At 38.4% G+C, this 16,118-nt stretch overlaps 1 protein-coding gene across 1 annotated transcript in view; it reads left to right on the forward strand.

The window, feature by feature from the left end:
• Positions 1-16,118, forward strand: part of madd (MAP-kinase activating death domain) — a 55,994-nt gene that overhangs the window by 8,592 nt on the left and 31,284 nt on the right. The window contains 4 exon segments of the mRNA XM_055228925.1: positions 6,594-6,897; positions 9,148-9,279; positions 10,467-10,580; positions 11,038-11,118. Coding sequence (XP_055084900.1) covers positions 6,594-6,897; positions 9,148-9,279; positions 10,467-10,580; positions 11,038-11,118 — 631 coding nt within the window.

The raw sequence follows: 16,118 nt of genomic DNA on the forward strand, positions 1-16,118 counted from the left end.
TTGTGTTATTATACGTTTAACACCTACGTCCTCAAAATCTTATTCTTGCAGATTTTCTTTAGAAATAGCCTTTTATTAGTTATTTTTTGCTCTTGCCCTGTAACAAAATTAAGTAGCCTTAGTCTACTTCTTCACACTATGCGGTATTGGACTGTTATCTGCATCGGTATCTGTGAGTACACCAAGCAGAAATATCAGTGTTGGATTGTTTTAAAAAAAAGTATTGGAACAACACCTCACCTCTGGTTTTGGCAGGATTGGAGCTCTGCACTCACATTGATAAATACCATACACCCTCTGCCATATGCTAAAATACTCACACAAATATACACCCTTTTCTGCAATGTAAATAAATGAGGGCCAGTGTGTTTACTGCAGCCAGGGGCATCAATCATGTCAATTTTAAAAACGGTTCACAGAGGAGATAAAACTTTGGACCAGGTATATACCAGTGTAGCAGACACATACAGAACCGTACAGGCCCATAACAGCCAGACTGAACAACAGCCTGTATCCTCTGGCTGTGAGGCTGCTGAACAGTCCCCCTCTTCCCGTCTTTGTTCCCCGCCCATGGACAGTAACTACATCCACCAATAACACTGAGCTAGACTTTGTTGCGTTGTTGTGTAATGACATTTTGCTAATGTCTATACTGGGGTTATTGGATGGCGTCTTGCACCTTTGGTATTGCACCTTACATCAAAGCTATGTAGTGTTTGATGCTCTAAAAGTAATCTTGTTTTCTATGACAATAACATTAAAATCTTGAATTTACCGACTGTGAAAACCCGAGGGGCTCATAGCTGGCTTGCATCCACTTATTGTAAAAGCCTAAAGTACCTGCCCTGAGGCATACAAAACCCTTCTTTATTCTCAAAATACCTTATTTTTTTCCAGAAGGTCAATTGAATTTACAGTGCACAAAAAGGACAATGGCCGCTGCATTCAGCAGTGAAATGCCAGAGTACACAGGTCAACAGGACGAGAGCGGCCCACCTACAGACAAGCGTGCATTCACCCACGCGGACATACACATGCACACACACTTGCACGCACACACAGAGTCTATATAAGGAGCACAATGGAGCCCACTACAGTATGAGGTATTAGGAGACCAACGCACTCTCCCATTTACATTTGATATTCCTCTGAGTCAGACTGCTGTAACATTTGTTATCCTTTGTGTAGGAGGATAAAAGGTTACATGCACTTAAGACTCATTATGTCCTGTATGGAATTTCTACTGTTAAATATTAGACAGTACAAGATGTTATAGCTTTGTGTGTTGTCGTCATACTAAAATTTCAAACTCTTTTGATACTGAGCAGTAGACTGCGATACTCAATACAAATTTCCAGACAACTTCGATAATAAAAAAGATTTGGGAAAATATAGTTACGATTGTTCTAACAAATATTGCAATATGATTTGGGATGTTTAATAATAATTTAAATGCATCCCAGAGACTTGACGTGAAGAAATATCAACTGAAAAACAAATAAAATAATGATGTTTCAGAGCATGTTTGTGCAGATCTAAACTACAGGATTGGCAGTTTTTATGCAAAAGACGAGATAAGATGCGATATTATGTTTGTGGAGTGAAAGCATGAGTTTTGTTTTAGTTTTACTCTTAAACCTTGTGTTGAATACTGTGTGTCTTAAGCATTGAAGTGAACTTGTTTCTCAGTAAGAATGCGACACATGCTTATTTTAAGATGTCTACACTGGAATTGGCTACTTCGGTTGAATCATACGGCTTTTCTTTTTCAGGTTTATAAGAGGCCTTGTAATACATCTTTTCAGTGACTGCGAGCATCTTTTTAGTGACGTATTCTACCTTCCTGTAATCAGCTAACGGTATATCCATTTATAACCTTGTACGGGCATTATGTAAAATGAGTTAAGTCCTTATAGGACCAGCCTTCAATAGATAGTACATTTCTCGGGCGATAAATACTGGAAAAAACTCCCTTAAAAAGCAACACATGTGCCTGCTGTCTGTAAGTTCGTTCATCTGATCAGATAAACTTCTTTCAACTCTCTACCTGGCCTGCAATGTCTTCCTTCACAATTACAGGGAGGAAATAATGGTACTTCAAAAACTGCAGCCCTTGCAATTTGCTAATTTGTGTCAATTTTGAATCAAATGCGATTAATCTTGGTGCCCTATAAAAAAGGACATTTAGTATAATGAGACGAGTTCCCTAGTTGTTCTATTGCCCTTTCACTACTGTCCAATACCAAGCCAAACCAACACCTAAAACCAGACCAACAGAAAGAGCAAAATGACTTCATGTTAGTGTTGTTTACTCAGCTTCTGTCTCCCATCTGTTGATTTCACAATCCACTGTGTATGATACGTAATCATTACCACAAACCTGCTCCACCTCGTCGGTTATGCCTAATAATAACTTGTCTTGTTGGATCAGTAGTGCAATTAGAATGCCCACATTATGCTTGTCAAAATATCGAAAATCTGATACTAGTTTTAGTTTCGATTCTAGATACTCATAAGAGCAAGTATCGGTTCTAAAAAGTCACATTCACTGAACAGAAATTAAGCTTTCCTTAAAAGATTTTGAATGATCATGAGCTGTATCAGAACAAGTATAAGACATCATGGACTAGTATATGCCCATGGACTGTGGAACCTACGTGGATGACCGGGATTACACAGATATAAGATCACATTATAATGTAAAAGAAAGTACTACAATTTAATGTTGAAAATCATTCTATTGTCTAAAGAAAGTGTTTTGGTTTTTTTTCTTAATCATGGTATTAGAATTGGTATTGGATATGCAGTCTATTCATTAGTATCGAAACTGATTGATAGATAGATAGAATTTTAACTCACTATTTTGAACACAACACATTACATGCACAAAGTACTCTTGTATTAACCTCTTGTTTAACCTCACACAGAGACTGTTTTTCTGCTTTTCTTTTCTTAATTCCAAGTAATTTAAAAGATTTCCCGCTCCCACATAATCAAGTGTATTTCAAGTATTTCATGTTGAGAAGTTGTCAGTTGTCAACCTGCAGCCTGGCTTTAGTGAGTGACCGCAGAAAATGTGGAGCAGCACATTGGTCTGATGACACATGCTTTATGCCTGTGCTGTGACAGTGTCCTTTCGGTTCTGTGGTGGATGACACAAAACAGTGCTATTTCAGAGCTGCAAAGTGTTAATTAGGCTGTCAGTGTGGGAAGACTGCCTCTCACTGCCTCTCTATGGGCTTTGTATAGCATCAACATTTACACATACACTATTTATACTCTTATGTTATGGTGCTATAGTTAGACCTTTGTTTGACAGATATAATATATACATATCAGCTTTTGGGGTATTCACTTTGGATATACAGGTGATGATATTCCTGCTTCAAAAAAATGCTTGACGCGCCTCCTACAGTGCCATTCAGGACAGCTGCAGCCACATTTTTAAAAAAATATATTTTATTCTGGTTAAATAAAGGTAAATAATAAAATAAAAACAATTTCACCCCCTTTGCCAGTACATCTCCCTGGCAATGGCTGTGTAGGGATGCCACTCCCTGTAGCTGATCCTACTTTGTGGTATTCCCCATGTCCTCTCCTTCCTCTGTGCCCACAACCAGAAGTTTGCCTTCTCTGGTTTCTCTGCCAGCGCCTTTGTGGCCCATTTTAACATTGCCCCTGTCATCTCAACATGTCTAAGGAGACAGATTATGGACTTCCCCAAAAATTCCTGACAACTGACCTCCACCGGGTGGATAATTGTCGTCCACCCCGTGTCTCTGCAATCTGCGGCCAAGTCTGTATATTTCAGCCTCTTGAACTTATTTGCTGCTTGGATTCCCTCTTACCACAGGACAGAGAGTTCTATGATGAGGACTCTTTTGTCGCGCCTGGACCAGAATATCTGGCTAAATTCTTCCTGCTGCTGCCTCCAATGTCGTACCATCGATTCATTGATGCCAAGCTTACAAGCAGTGGCTCTGTTTCCATCTTTGATGGCCAGATCTATTGCCTTTAACTTAAAACCTGCACCATATGCATTTCTTTGTGTGTTTCCCAAGTTGAGGGTGTGTCCATGATGCACAAAATGACAGTTCAAAATCAAAACTAGTGCATTCTTCAGCTTGTTAGGCCGCAGGATTCAAAGCGTGGGAAAAAAGCAGCTTATATTCTGAAATTTACTGTACAAGCATTTCTGCTAAACCTGTGTGACCTCTTCCAGCACCAACGTTTTCCTTTATTCTCTAGTGGCCTTGGACCAAAAAAGCGCCTTCTCACCCCACCCCAACCCTGCTCTATCACACTGCCCTCTCTCAAGAATTTCTTTGTGCTGCAGCCTTCTGACTGCTTGTTTCACCTCCTGTTCTGTTTTCCAGTTGCATCCTATATGGACTTCTGCATTTGTAATTCTCACAAGCTGTTCTTTTGATTCTGTGATCTCCAGCACCAAGCATGTTTTTTCTTGCTGGTAACCCAGACTGAGGGACTTGAGCTGGACCTGCAGTGCATTCTTCTCAGGTCCACCTTCTCCATTTTGACTTGTTGGATCTGCTCCCAGATCATTGTGGCGTGTTCTAGGCAGCTGTGGAAGCCCAGCAGCCCAACTTTATGGCAGCAACCATTTAATGCGAACTTTCCTCACATTTTTAAAATCCAGTCTCCTTCATTTCACTTGTTCAGATCATTTCAGTTCCTGTCTAAGTGGCTTTCTGAAAACTAAAATCAGGGCTGAGTTACATATTAGAAGTTATAATGTGTGCAAAGAATATGTCTCCTAAAGATGCTTGTCCCTTCTCACCTAATATTACATCATTCAAGACAAACTGTCTGGTATAGTCACAGGCAGTTGTTCCTACATGGTTCTCAGGCATTTACACTCATTATTGGAAAAGGGGAGTGTTTCTGAGAGCTACATATGCCTCAACAAAATGTATTTTGAAATGCATAAGTGACCTCCTTCATTCTTATTTTCTTTCTCAAATAGCTGTTTTTAGCTTTTACCTAAACTAGAAGAAAAAGTTAGGTGCAGCACCTTTTTAAAAGAGATCTCTGTAAACACTATTCTCAAGTAGAGAAAATAACACTCATCTTGTCACGCTGCCAGTGATGGTGTTACCGTGAGTAGGTGAGGTTTGCACTGCAGACAGCAAAAAGCACTCTTATGTGCTTCAGTGTTGTGATTAGCATAATAAGAGGAAAAAACACATTTGGTTTTATACATGATTATTATTCATTATTATCATTATTATTATTAAAATATATTCAGTTTACTTTTGTTTGAGCTACTGAACCTTTGATTGGCTGTGAGTCCCTCACACATTGACGTCACAGTGCTTACGTTTGTAGCATTGATTAATCCATCTTTCCCATGTTCTGACCATTTTGCTGATTCATCTCTGACTCAGAGGTCATAGCATTTCTGTGTGTTAATTCAGTTGTAGGGGAGTCATAGAGACAGTTGCTTTGAATGTTTCTGCTGCTGCTGATGGTAATAAAAGCTCTCATTCAATAGTTTGCTTCCTCCTATGAGGGATCCGCTGTATTTACAGTTCAAGTGTTGAGCATACAGACTGACGAGAATACATTTGCTCAGGAAGAGTCAGGATGCTCTGTCTCTACTGCTGCTTCTGCTGGTTAGTTTAATGCTATGTTTTATGGATCTGTAATAAGTAAAATAAGTAAATTGTAAAGTCCTGGAATAATTTAAATAAATAAATCCTCAAAAATTTTTTATGTCAAATAAATTGTTTATATTGTACATATTTTTCTTATTAAATACTCTTCACATAATGCATTTCTTGGTAAAAGCTGCTAATCTTGACAAGAATGTGTTAAAACCAGGTACAGGCCCTTTAAGGATTTTCTCCACATCTACATAGAATCAGCTGATTTTTTTTGTATTGTGGCTGATTAAGTGTATATTCTAGACTTAAGTGCTTTTAGTAAGCGTTCTTACACAGCGCTACAGTGACTTTGTACTGAGAGAAGAGTGGCTGGGATTACAGCAGCGCTGACAGATTGAGGTCTGCCCTCTGGAGCCTCTGCAGCTGGTGGGAGGTTCCACAGGACTAATGATTTAACCTCACACTGAGCAAACATTCAAACAGCTTTAATGGCTCCATATATGTCTCATCAATATTTCAGCACTCGCTCAAGAGTCACTTAAATGTCCAATTACCTCATTATAACAGATGTGGTGTGTGACTGGTTATTCCAATTGCTTGATGTTTGTAACAAATACAAATTTTGGTCAACTAAGGCACCATCGACTGATTAATTGACTAAACGACTAATGTTTTAGATCACAATTGTGTGGCTCAGTGCAGAACTATGGAGGAATTTAAATACCTGAAAACCAAAATTCAGGAATGAACTATTTGCGGGGTTATTCTTTTGGATAAGGGGAATGCGTGTAGGTGAGAGATCTGAGTGAATATTGTCAATTTTGAAAGTGAAAAAGTCAATGAACTTTTTGGAACAGGTGTTTTAACATGGCTTAAATCCCACAAGAGTCAATTTTTTGTAAGAACCTTTAATGACTTAAACGTGTTCTGCACTGGTGTCCTCATGTCTCCCTTGTATTGGCTCCACAGGGACACCATGTGGAGGGTGTTCACGGGCGCCCTGTCATCGGAGGAGAAGAGCAGCCAGCTCTTGTCTGACCTACGGGACATTGAGTCGTGGATCTACCGGCTGCTGCGCTCCCCGGTGCCTGTGGCGGGGCAGAGGCGTGTGGACGTGGAGGTGTTGCCCCATGAGCTCAAGAGGGCTCTCACTTTCGCCCTGCCCGATAACTCGCGCTTCTCCATGGTGGACTTCCCCCTGCACCTGCCCCTGGAGCTACTGGGGGTGGACGCCTGCCTCCAGGTGCTCAGTTGTGTCCTACTGGAGCACAAGGTGAGGACCCGTGGAACAGTGGACATTTAGGATTTATTCAACATGTGTGTTTGCTCACCCGTAGGATGTCACAGTGTCAAATTTACACTTATGATTGACACCTTCAATGATCAGTTATCTTTACTTTCGGTTTGAACATTCATTATTTTTTTTCCCCTCTGTTGCGGCTTTAATCTATCCATATATATCCATATCTATCTACTTTTAATTATAATGGCTGCAGTTGTGCATGTGCATAAAGTATATGATTATTAAAAAGACTAGGAGTGGGTGTACATATATTGGACTGCATCTGATATGTCTTGAACAGACTCTTGAATAAAAATGGAAATAAGAGCTTTGAAACTCAATACCATAATTACTAAAAAAAAATAAAATAAAAAAATTGACAAGTGGATGTAATTATTAAAATCAAATCATAGTATAAATAATGTAACCATGTGATCTGAAGATATCGATTCTAAAACTAGTCGAAAAGAAAATATGGTAAATAATTTGACATTAGTTGTAGCACCAATTCATATCTGGGAATATATATTTTGGACAACCCTTTATCTGCTACTATTCATTTTAATACTTTGTTACTATCTACTCCTTATTGTGCATTTAGCGATGCCTGAACAAGTGAATATTTCTACAGTTCTAACTAGTCATTTATTTTACCTGCTTACTGAGACAATCTAAACAAAATATTCAGGTTTTTATTTTTTTATATTTCACCCACTAGCAATTCCAGTAAACCATTAGCTCTGAGCGGGAATGTAAGTCTATCTGCCTGTAAGTCTGCCTGTGCTGGTGTAGAATTGCTCGTGGACAGTTATAATCAACCCTATTTATAAGTGAAGACTTCAAGACACTTTAGCATAAAAGCAGACATGCTAACGTCCTCCATTATACAAGGCTCTTTTCAGTGTTCAGGTTTATTCCACAGATTTGATTCAAAAGCCTTTTTAAAAGGCTGAAATTACCCATGGCACTAGACAGTTCACACAGACTCAGTTCTTTATGAATAATACAGATGGAGCCTTCAGTTTGAGTGCTTTCTGCAGCACAGTCATCGAGTGGATTCAAAGAAAACCGGAGAGGAAAGTGCATTGCGTGTTGCTCTTTTCAGGCAGTTGTTCCATTTGTCAAATTCAGTCTAGAAGTGCATCTTTTTTTGTAGGACAACAGACAATGTACTGTCGGAATAATTGACTTAAAAGTAGGCTTTATGTTGTTTAGTTATTTAGCTAAACAATAGGGGTTGATTATTAGCTTTCACATCCATCACGATAAATGCTTTTGTTTTTTAATGTTGTATTTGAACTTGGGACACACCATATCTAAATTGTAGGGCCCCCCCCCCAACTGATAACACAAAATAACACATTACAATTAAATAAATATCAAATTACAACAAGCAATTTAGCAATTTGGTACGCCACCTTATATGATGCTCAGTGCTTGCTGGTTTAAGTGACATTCACAAAGTGGATGATTGTTGGCAATATTTGGCACGTTTACGCTGAAAAAACTCCAGCATCTTATCAGCGTGACTGAGGTGTAATGAGATGGTGCCTTAACTCATTTGGCTTCATACTGTCGGCTGCCAACATTTGCAGACACCGGTCTGCCCTCGTGTCCCACCGGAGTCACAGTGAAGCCAAGTGCTAAATACGCTTCATCAGACTTCCTCGTGTTACTTTTCGAGTGACTTTTATCATTACCTCCGTCTATATCCGCCTTTCTTTTCATCCCTGTTAAAATGTTTTCCATAGTGTCTCTTTAGCTAAAGTATTTCTTGTTCACTGCCCTGTGTCACGATCTGTTCGCTCTCTCCTGCTCTTTGCTGTGTGCGTGCTTCGTACGCGCTGTCTACAGTACTACAGTGTCATACGCGGAGTCATACGCGCCCCCCCAGGCATCTCGGGGGCGCGCCCCACTATTTGAGAAGCACTGGTCTATATAAACCCTTATGATCTGGAATAAAATCATTTGTAAACTAATACAAATTTTGATTTACTAAGACATCATCCACCAATTAATTGACTAAACTCGTGAACAACTACTAAAGGAGTGGAAGTGCTATAAATTGCCACTAAACTCAAAACTCAATCTGGAATAGACCAGGACTAAATGAGGATTAGAATAGCACTAAAGCAACTCTGCACTAAAGGAATAAACTGTTCTCAAACCAGTGTCAAAGAAAACTCTGTCACTATTTTCTATCATTGTTGATGTATTTAACCTGTGCATTGTCTCCCTCAGGTGATTCTTCAGTCCAGAGACTACAATGCTCTGTCCATGAGTGTGATGGCCTTTGTTGCCATGATCTATCCTCTAGAGTACATGTTTCCTGTCATTCCTTTGTTACCAACATGCATGGCTTCTGCCGAACAGGTACTGCTTACACAGCATTCTAATTGTCCTCCATTACGATTGATACATTTTTTTTTCTAATAAAAAGATGCTCACATGCGACACCACAACATCGCGCCATTCCGCTCACTTCTCGATTACTTTTTTAATCACTGTTTTATAATGTGCTTAAAGAGGAGCTTTAGTAAAACAAACATGCACAGTAACCTTTGCAAACTCATTCTACACGGTGTTCTTGAAGAGGACAGGGGCAGGGACTATAATTTCAGTGATAAAAGTGAAGCTAAGGGTCTAAATTTGTTACTATGGAGGCACTGACTGCATATTTACAGTCAATGTTTGACAGCTGTACTGCTATTGAGTCTAATTTGCAGCCTCTGTGCTTAAGATGATCCTCATATGGAAGTGTGAGATAAGGCATTGAACGAACTTTAGACAATTCTTATCTATGCCTATAGTAGCCTACATTTGCTCAATATGATTTATTTTCAAACCAGATCTGTTTTACAGATGACTTGCTTCTTGCTTCCTACTCATAACTAAATTTGTCTGCATTAAACATCTATTAGCTGATTACATTACAATTAAAAATTAATAAAACTTATAAATTAGGTCTATAAGATTAACTAGAAAAAAAATCTATTTATATCATGCACCCCTTAATTGTCTGGTTGTACTCCTTAAAGATTTCAGTCAGGGGCCACTGTCCTCCGGGAAAAAAAATGCTAGTCTGGAGCCCTGCATATCATATTTTTAGGTCAGTTAAATGGAAAAAATTGGTTGAAAAAAGTTGAAGATTGCAGGAAGTAGAGCGGAGTTCAGTCTATGTCACCAATACTCAAAATTCTATCCAAAATACAAAGGCATTTTACACACAAGGAAGGCAATTTTCAAAGCATTTAAGAAAATAATGTTATTTATATTTTTTGCCAAATTCATTTTAACCCTTACTTCAAAAACATCTCACTGACATAGGCTAAATAATGTCTGGTGCTTGTAAATGATCATCGTGTTCTGAGTCGGTTACCATAGAAACTGGGCTTTTCAGTTTATTCATTTTTTAATAAGATTCCATACTATAATATACAAAGGAATGTGACATTTTGTACAATGCTGTATTCACTGACAATGCTTGACTTCCAGGTATCCTCTTCTAGAAGGATTTATACCAAATGCTCATTGTATTTTCTTCCCTCCACTTTTCATAGCTTCTCCTTGCCCCTACTCCTTACATCATCGGGGTACCAGCTAGTTTCTTTCTCTACAAATCGGATTTCAAAATGCCTGACGATGTGTGGCTTGTGGACCTTGACAGCAGCAGGGTCAGTAACCACTATAGTATACTTCATTCTTGTGCTGTGCCTGATTTTTACGGTCTTAAAAATGTGAAAAACCAAACTCGTTCATTTTAAATGGTTTGCAGTGGTCCAAAATTATTTGTTACTTACCGTAGGCACCTTATTGTGAGCATCCTAATTATTCCCCATGATGAATTTACATTTGATTTTCACAACTCCCAGAGACCAGTGCAGAGTTTTAGCATGATGGAAGGCTAATAACAACTTGCATGCTAACACATACTTCCTGATTATCAGTCAATTAGATGCAGACAGCATGTAGTGGATATATTTTGACCTAAAGACCTGCTTATACAGTAAATCTGTACTGGGGAAAGGCAATATATGCTCAAACACATGGGAAAATCAGGTACAGGTCCTTTAACATTATTTTTTGCTCAACTTTTCAATATCTAATATGATTTTCATTGGGCTGTTGCAGGTCCTAGCCCCAACCAATGCAGAGGTATTGCCACCTCTTCCTGAGCCTGAAGCTGGTGAACTCAAAAAACATTTGAAACAGGTATGCAGTTGTATTGGTTTATTGCTTTACTGAAAGTTTAGCATTTGTTTTCTTTTAATTTCATCAATAGACTTTATATAACATAATCAACCATTTATATTTTACAATGCCCTTTTATACGTGTACTTGACCCTTTTTTTCCAGTGTTGTGAAGACTAAGCGCTTCTTCCCTCTGCAGTTGTATTGTAGATGCGGTATGGGAACATTGAATGCGTTGAGTGGCACACTAACATCTCTTTGTCCTGTTTCCTTTGCATGCTCTAGCCTGTGGAGGTAAAAAAATATAGAAGCTAGAATCCTACTTCCTGATACAAACTAATTATACCCTGAACATCTGAGACCACAACTTGGCTCTGATTCTTTTGTACATCAGCTTTTTAAATAACTTTTAGTAATTATGATTTAAACAGTGGATGAATTGATTTGGTCTGTTGGGATTCGATGGGAGCTGGTGTAGTCCTTTCAGCTGCAAGTATGATTTAATTACATATGTATTTCTAATTCTTATATTATTAAAGAAGAGTATCCACGAGGAGTGATAAACATTATTAGTATCGATGGGATGCTTGTATGTGGCTTCACTAGAAATGTGCCTTGTCCTACTCATACACTGTATATATAGATGGACTTGGCTAGCTAGGACTTTCTATAGCAAAGGACTCGTCATTCTGACCTTAACGTGTTCGTTTTAACCCGCTCAACATGATATTGGTATTTCTCTTTCACTATTTTGTCCGTAAATCTTAATATGAACATGATAACAGACCAATCAACTAGGGTCTTTCCCTGAAGTCAGCTTCCACTGTTGGTAGCAACAGGTTTGATTGACAGCTTTTGTGCCTTGTTGCCAAGCGTGTCAAACAAATATGGTCCCTGGTTGAAAATTAGTCACTATAATTGCTAGTCGCCATATAGTCGCTATAACTGCTTCATTTATTTGCAATCAAATGCTATGGGTTACACTCCCTCAGTCCAATTCTATATACAGTCTATGGTCTTTCTATTACAGTGCAACTGAGATTGACCAACAATAGTCCTTTGTCTACTATTTTAAAATACTAATCATTTTTAATCTAAACCCCTAATCACACAATTGAGCACTACAATAAGTCCTTGAATACTGCTTTTTGGCAGATACCACATTTTTAAATGTGAAAGGTTTTTGTGAACAAATAGATTATCTGTGTTGCGTTGGCCCTGTATTCTACATTGTATGCTGTGAATGTGTGCTCACTTCTGCAACTTTAGCCACTGCCTTGTAAGAACCGTGTTTAAACAATGACCTTGTTTACCAGGTTGCTGTCATATGGGCCGTTACTAAAGGAGCCTTGAATCAGAGCCAGTTAGTTGTGCTGTAGCATTAGCACCTCCCTCCCTCTTTGTAGAATCTAGCACACAGTCCACTCAGTCACACAAAGTTAAGGTTAACAGTTAAATTTCAGTATTTAATAAACTAAATATTATTATTGTACCCAAAAAAGATGGGTGAGTGGACTGTGAGAGATGAGATACACTGATCCCAAGTTGTATCTGTGTAGTAGTGGCTTCACTTTCTCTTACGCTGGGTGTACACTGACTGCAAGTGCGATGCGGTTCGGGTTTCATGCGGGTCCTGTCCTGCAAGACTTGGACTTGGCAAGACATTAAAACCAATGCCCCCTACCTCACTGACCTCAGAGGAGTTCGAATGTGGGCTTGGGTAAGGCATTGGTCTGCGGAAAGAAGTCTATTTTTCCCAGACACCACAGTGGTCTGGTGTGGTTTTTAAGTCATTAGACGTGTGTTATCATGTGAACCCACGTGAAACAGCATAGCTTTAGGCAAATACATACCGCAGTTGTCATAGTTGGTAATCTGCAGGCCATCTGCAAGTAACCCGCGCAAAGTACATACCAGGCCCACCTTACAGTCAGTATAAACCCAGCGTTTTCTAGTCATTCATAATCAAATTAAAATAGAAAATAACTACTTCTGATCTTTATTGACAAAAAATTGGTCGACTAGTCATTTTATTAGGATTTAACCCTTTCCAACGAGTGATGCTCTAAAATGGATCGATGACCGATAATTTGGAGATGTGTGTCATTGATAACTGATAATACATTTAAAATTAACCAGCTTTTTTAAATGTAAAACTTTTTTATTTGTTTGTTTTAATTTATAGGCCTAAATGTGACTAAAGCAGACCATATAATACATATAAAGCCTTAAAAAATATGACAAAACTTTACAAAAATTAAGTAACAGTATTGGGTTGTAGCTGCTCATAAACTGAGTATAATTTAATTATAGACTTCCTATGTCCTGATGATGTTTCGTACAGGCCTACATTAAAACTTCTTGTCACATTATAAATACTGTTTTATTTTGTTATTTTCCTTATTAGCAATATGCTTCAGATAAGCCATAGTGTAGCTGTGGGTTTCATGCTTTGTGCAACACAGAGGGAAAGGGGAGGACCCGCAGCACAGTGGATGCTCCTTTAACACTAGATGGATTCTGAGTGACACAAGCTCAAAGCAGCCACTGTGTATTTGTAAATATAGACATGAGTAAAAGATAGCGGAGTGAGGCAGAGAGCCCTATACACAAAGAGGTTTTACTGAAGTATTTTACCTCTAAATCTAAAACAAGCCCTTATATACAAACACAGTGCATTTTGGGCTTCTAATTTTTGGATTAAATTATCAGTGAAAAACTGTATCAGAATTATCCATGTGGCATCATAATTGCCATTATTGGCAGATAATTATCGGTCACCGATATTTTCATGCATTCATATTTCAAGTGATCACTGCTATCCTGTCAAAATTAACCTGTAGAAAAAAGGTATAGGCCTAATATATTTTATTAGTAATGTTTTATGATGCCTTTAAAAAAAAAAGTCTGTAGACTAGAGAAGTGGATTTACTTCAGGATTTGAGTGGCAAAATGAGTAGACATATCATTTCGAACAGAAGGTTTATAACATTTTTGTAATAGTTGACATCACAATTTGACAGTTCATTAAAGGGCCCTTATTATACTATTTTCTGATCTGTTATAATGTTGTTTCCTGCGCATTTAGTTCTTCTCTCTCAACTGAAAGCACTTAGTTCTACCTTGTGATGTCATGTTGTTACACAGAAAGTGTTCCACTGTGTGAAACATTTTCAGCCCTGGAATTGCCAATCTCTACTAAATAAAACATAAAAAGTTGAAAACTACAGTTTCATGACATCACAAGGTGGAATGGAGCATTTTGAGCTTTGCCTGTGTAGACCGTCAGTTGTCCAGGTCTAATCCATAGCAAAAGACGAAGTTCAATCAGATCAGATTCAGATCAGATTTGAACTTCATCTTTTGCCATTTTGAACTTTGGAGATGTAGCCAGACTAATAATAAAGGATTACTCAAATGTGTGAATGAAACAAAACGTAACTCCAGGTATGTTTTTGAGAAGGTAACAACATTCTAACATGGCTTAAAGCTCACAAGTGTCAATTTTGCATAATATAGGACCTTTTAATTGTTATTAAACAGCCCTATCTTGGGAGGTTAAATGGTTTCGTAATGGGTCAAAACAATGAACCTTAAAAAACGTTGCTTCATCCTTAGGCAATATGTGTGAAAAGACAGAGGAAGTCTTTGTCATGGTGTTGAAACCTGTGTGGTCTCTTCAGCTAACCTATACTAATACAGTGTACTGTGTATCAGTTGAAAGTTTTTTTTTTTTGAGAGATCTGCTTTGTTCATCGTCATTCATTTGTAAGCAGTTCAGCAGCTGCTTACAATGAATAATGGTCTGTGGTACCTCTGTAGAACTGTTGGGGGCGCTCTGTGTTTGTCTGGGTCTCCATGTGTCAGTCTCTTGCATCATTGTCCTGTCTTTACATCCGTTTTCTTTCCTCCTTTTCCTCAGTACCTTTGTCAAATGTTAACAGTCATCTTGGGTTGGGGTGTGTAACAGGTACGAATGCAGTACCACTTCTAACAGGGCTCATGTTCATAATATTCAATGTGCCATTGTAGATTTCAATTGATCTACGCTAACTCCATGTTAACTAAACAGTGTCCTCTAACATTAGCCACCCTTGATCAAATAATTGGTCATTTTATATTTATATTATATTTTATGTTTTAAATGTTTTAAATTTAGTTGATGGTTATATTATAAATAATTGGTACTTTTCAACCTCCAGGCACAACTAACTTCTGCAGCAGTGATTCATGGAGATTTTTAGGCCACTGGAATCTGGTTGAAATGTTTTCATTGACACAAAGATTTTATTCATTAAATAATTTAAAGTAAATATGTGAATTTAAAAGAGCAGTCTGCACATTTTCTGTTGGAGGATCTGTCACTTGCTTATTTCATGAAAATGTTTTTCCTTTACCTGGAAACAAAGCGCACCATCAAAAATGCCAAAACAAAACACCGTTGTTACACATTTTTATGGTTTTGACTGAACTAGAGATCCACATTTTCAAACAAAGAAATCTTTTCTTACAGCACTGGGTGCCCTAATGAATGGAGCACGCATGCTTTTCCATTATGCAGTCTGCCCCAGAGAAAATCTAAATAAATACAAAACTTATGTTTTGTTTTTTTTAAATATAGTATCAGACAAAGGAGCCCTTTTGATTATTTAAAAAAAATCTAGTATATATCCAGATAGGTATCCAAACACATATCACCCACAGCCATGTGGACAAAGGAGACAAAGAAAGAGTTGGATTCACCTCCATGTCCTCCCCCTGTGTCATGTGCTGTTCACTGCTGGCCTCATGTGACTCTCCTCCCTCTCCTCAGTGTCTGCTTAGGCTCAGCGCCATCACCCAAAAGCAGATCTTCTTCTCCGCTGAAAATAAGGTTACTTATGTTTGCCTGGTGTGGAATGCAAATGAGCCCTGCACGGATCTCTCCTTCCTTACATGAATCTGCCTGTCAATATTTGTCTCCTCTCTCCAGACTAGAGTAACACGTGAGAATGTGGCACAGCCATTTAAGGAGACGCTGC

The sequence above is a fragment of the Periophthalmus magnuspinnatus genome, chromosome 3 (assembly GCF_009829125.3).
Source record: "Periophthalmus magnuspinnatus isolate fPerMag1 chromosome 3, fPerMag1.2.pri, whole genome shotgun sequence".
NCBI classification, from domain to species: domain Eukaryota; kingdom Metazoa; phylum Chordata; class Actinopteri; order Gobiiformes; family Gobiidae; genus Periophthalmus; species Periophthalmus magnuspinnatus.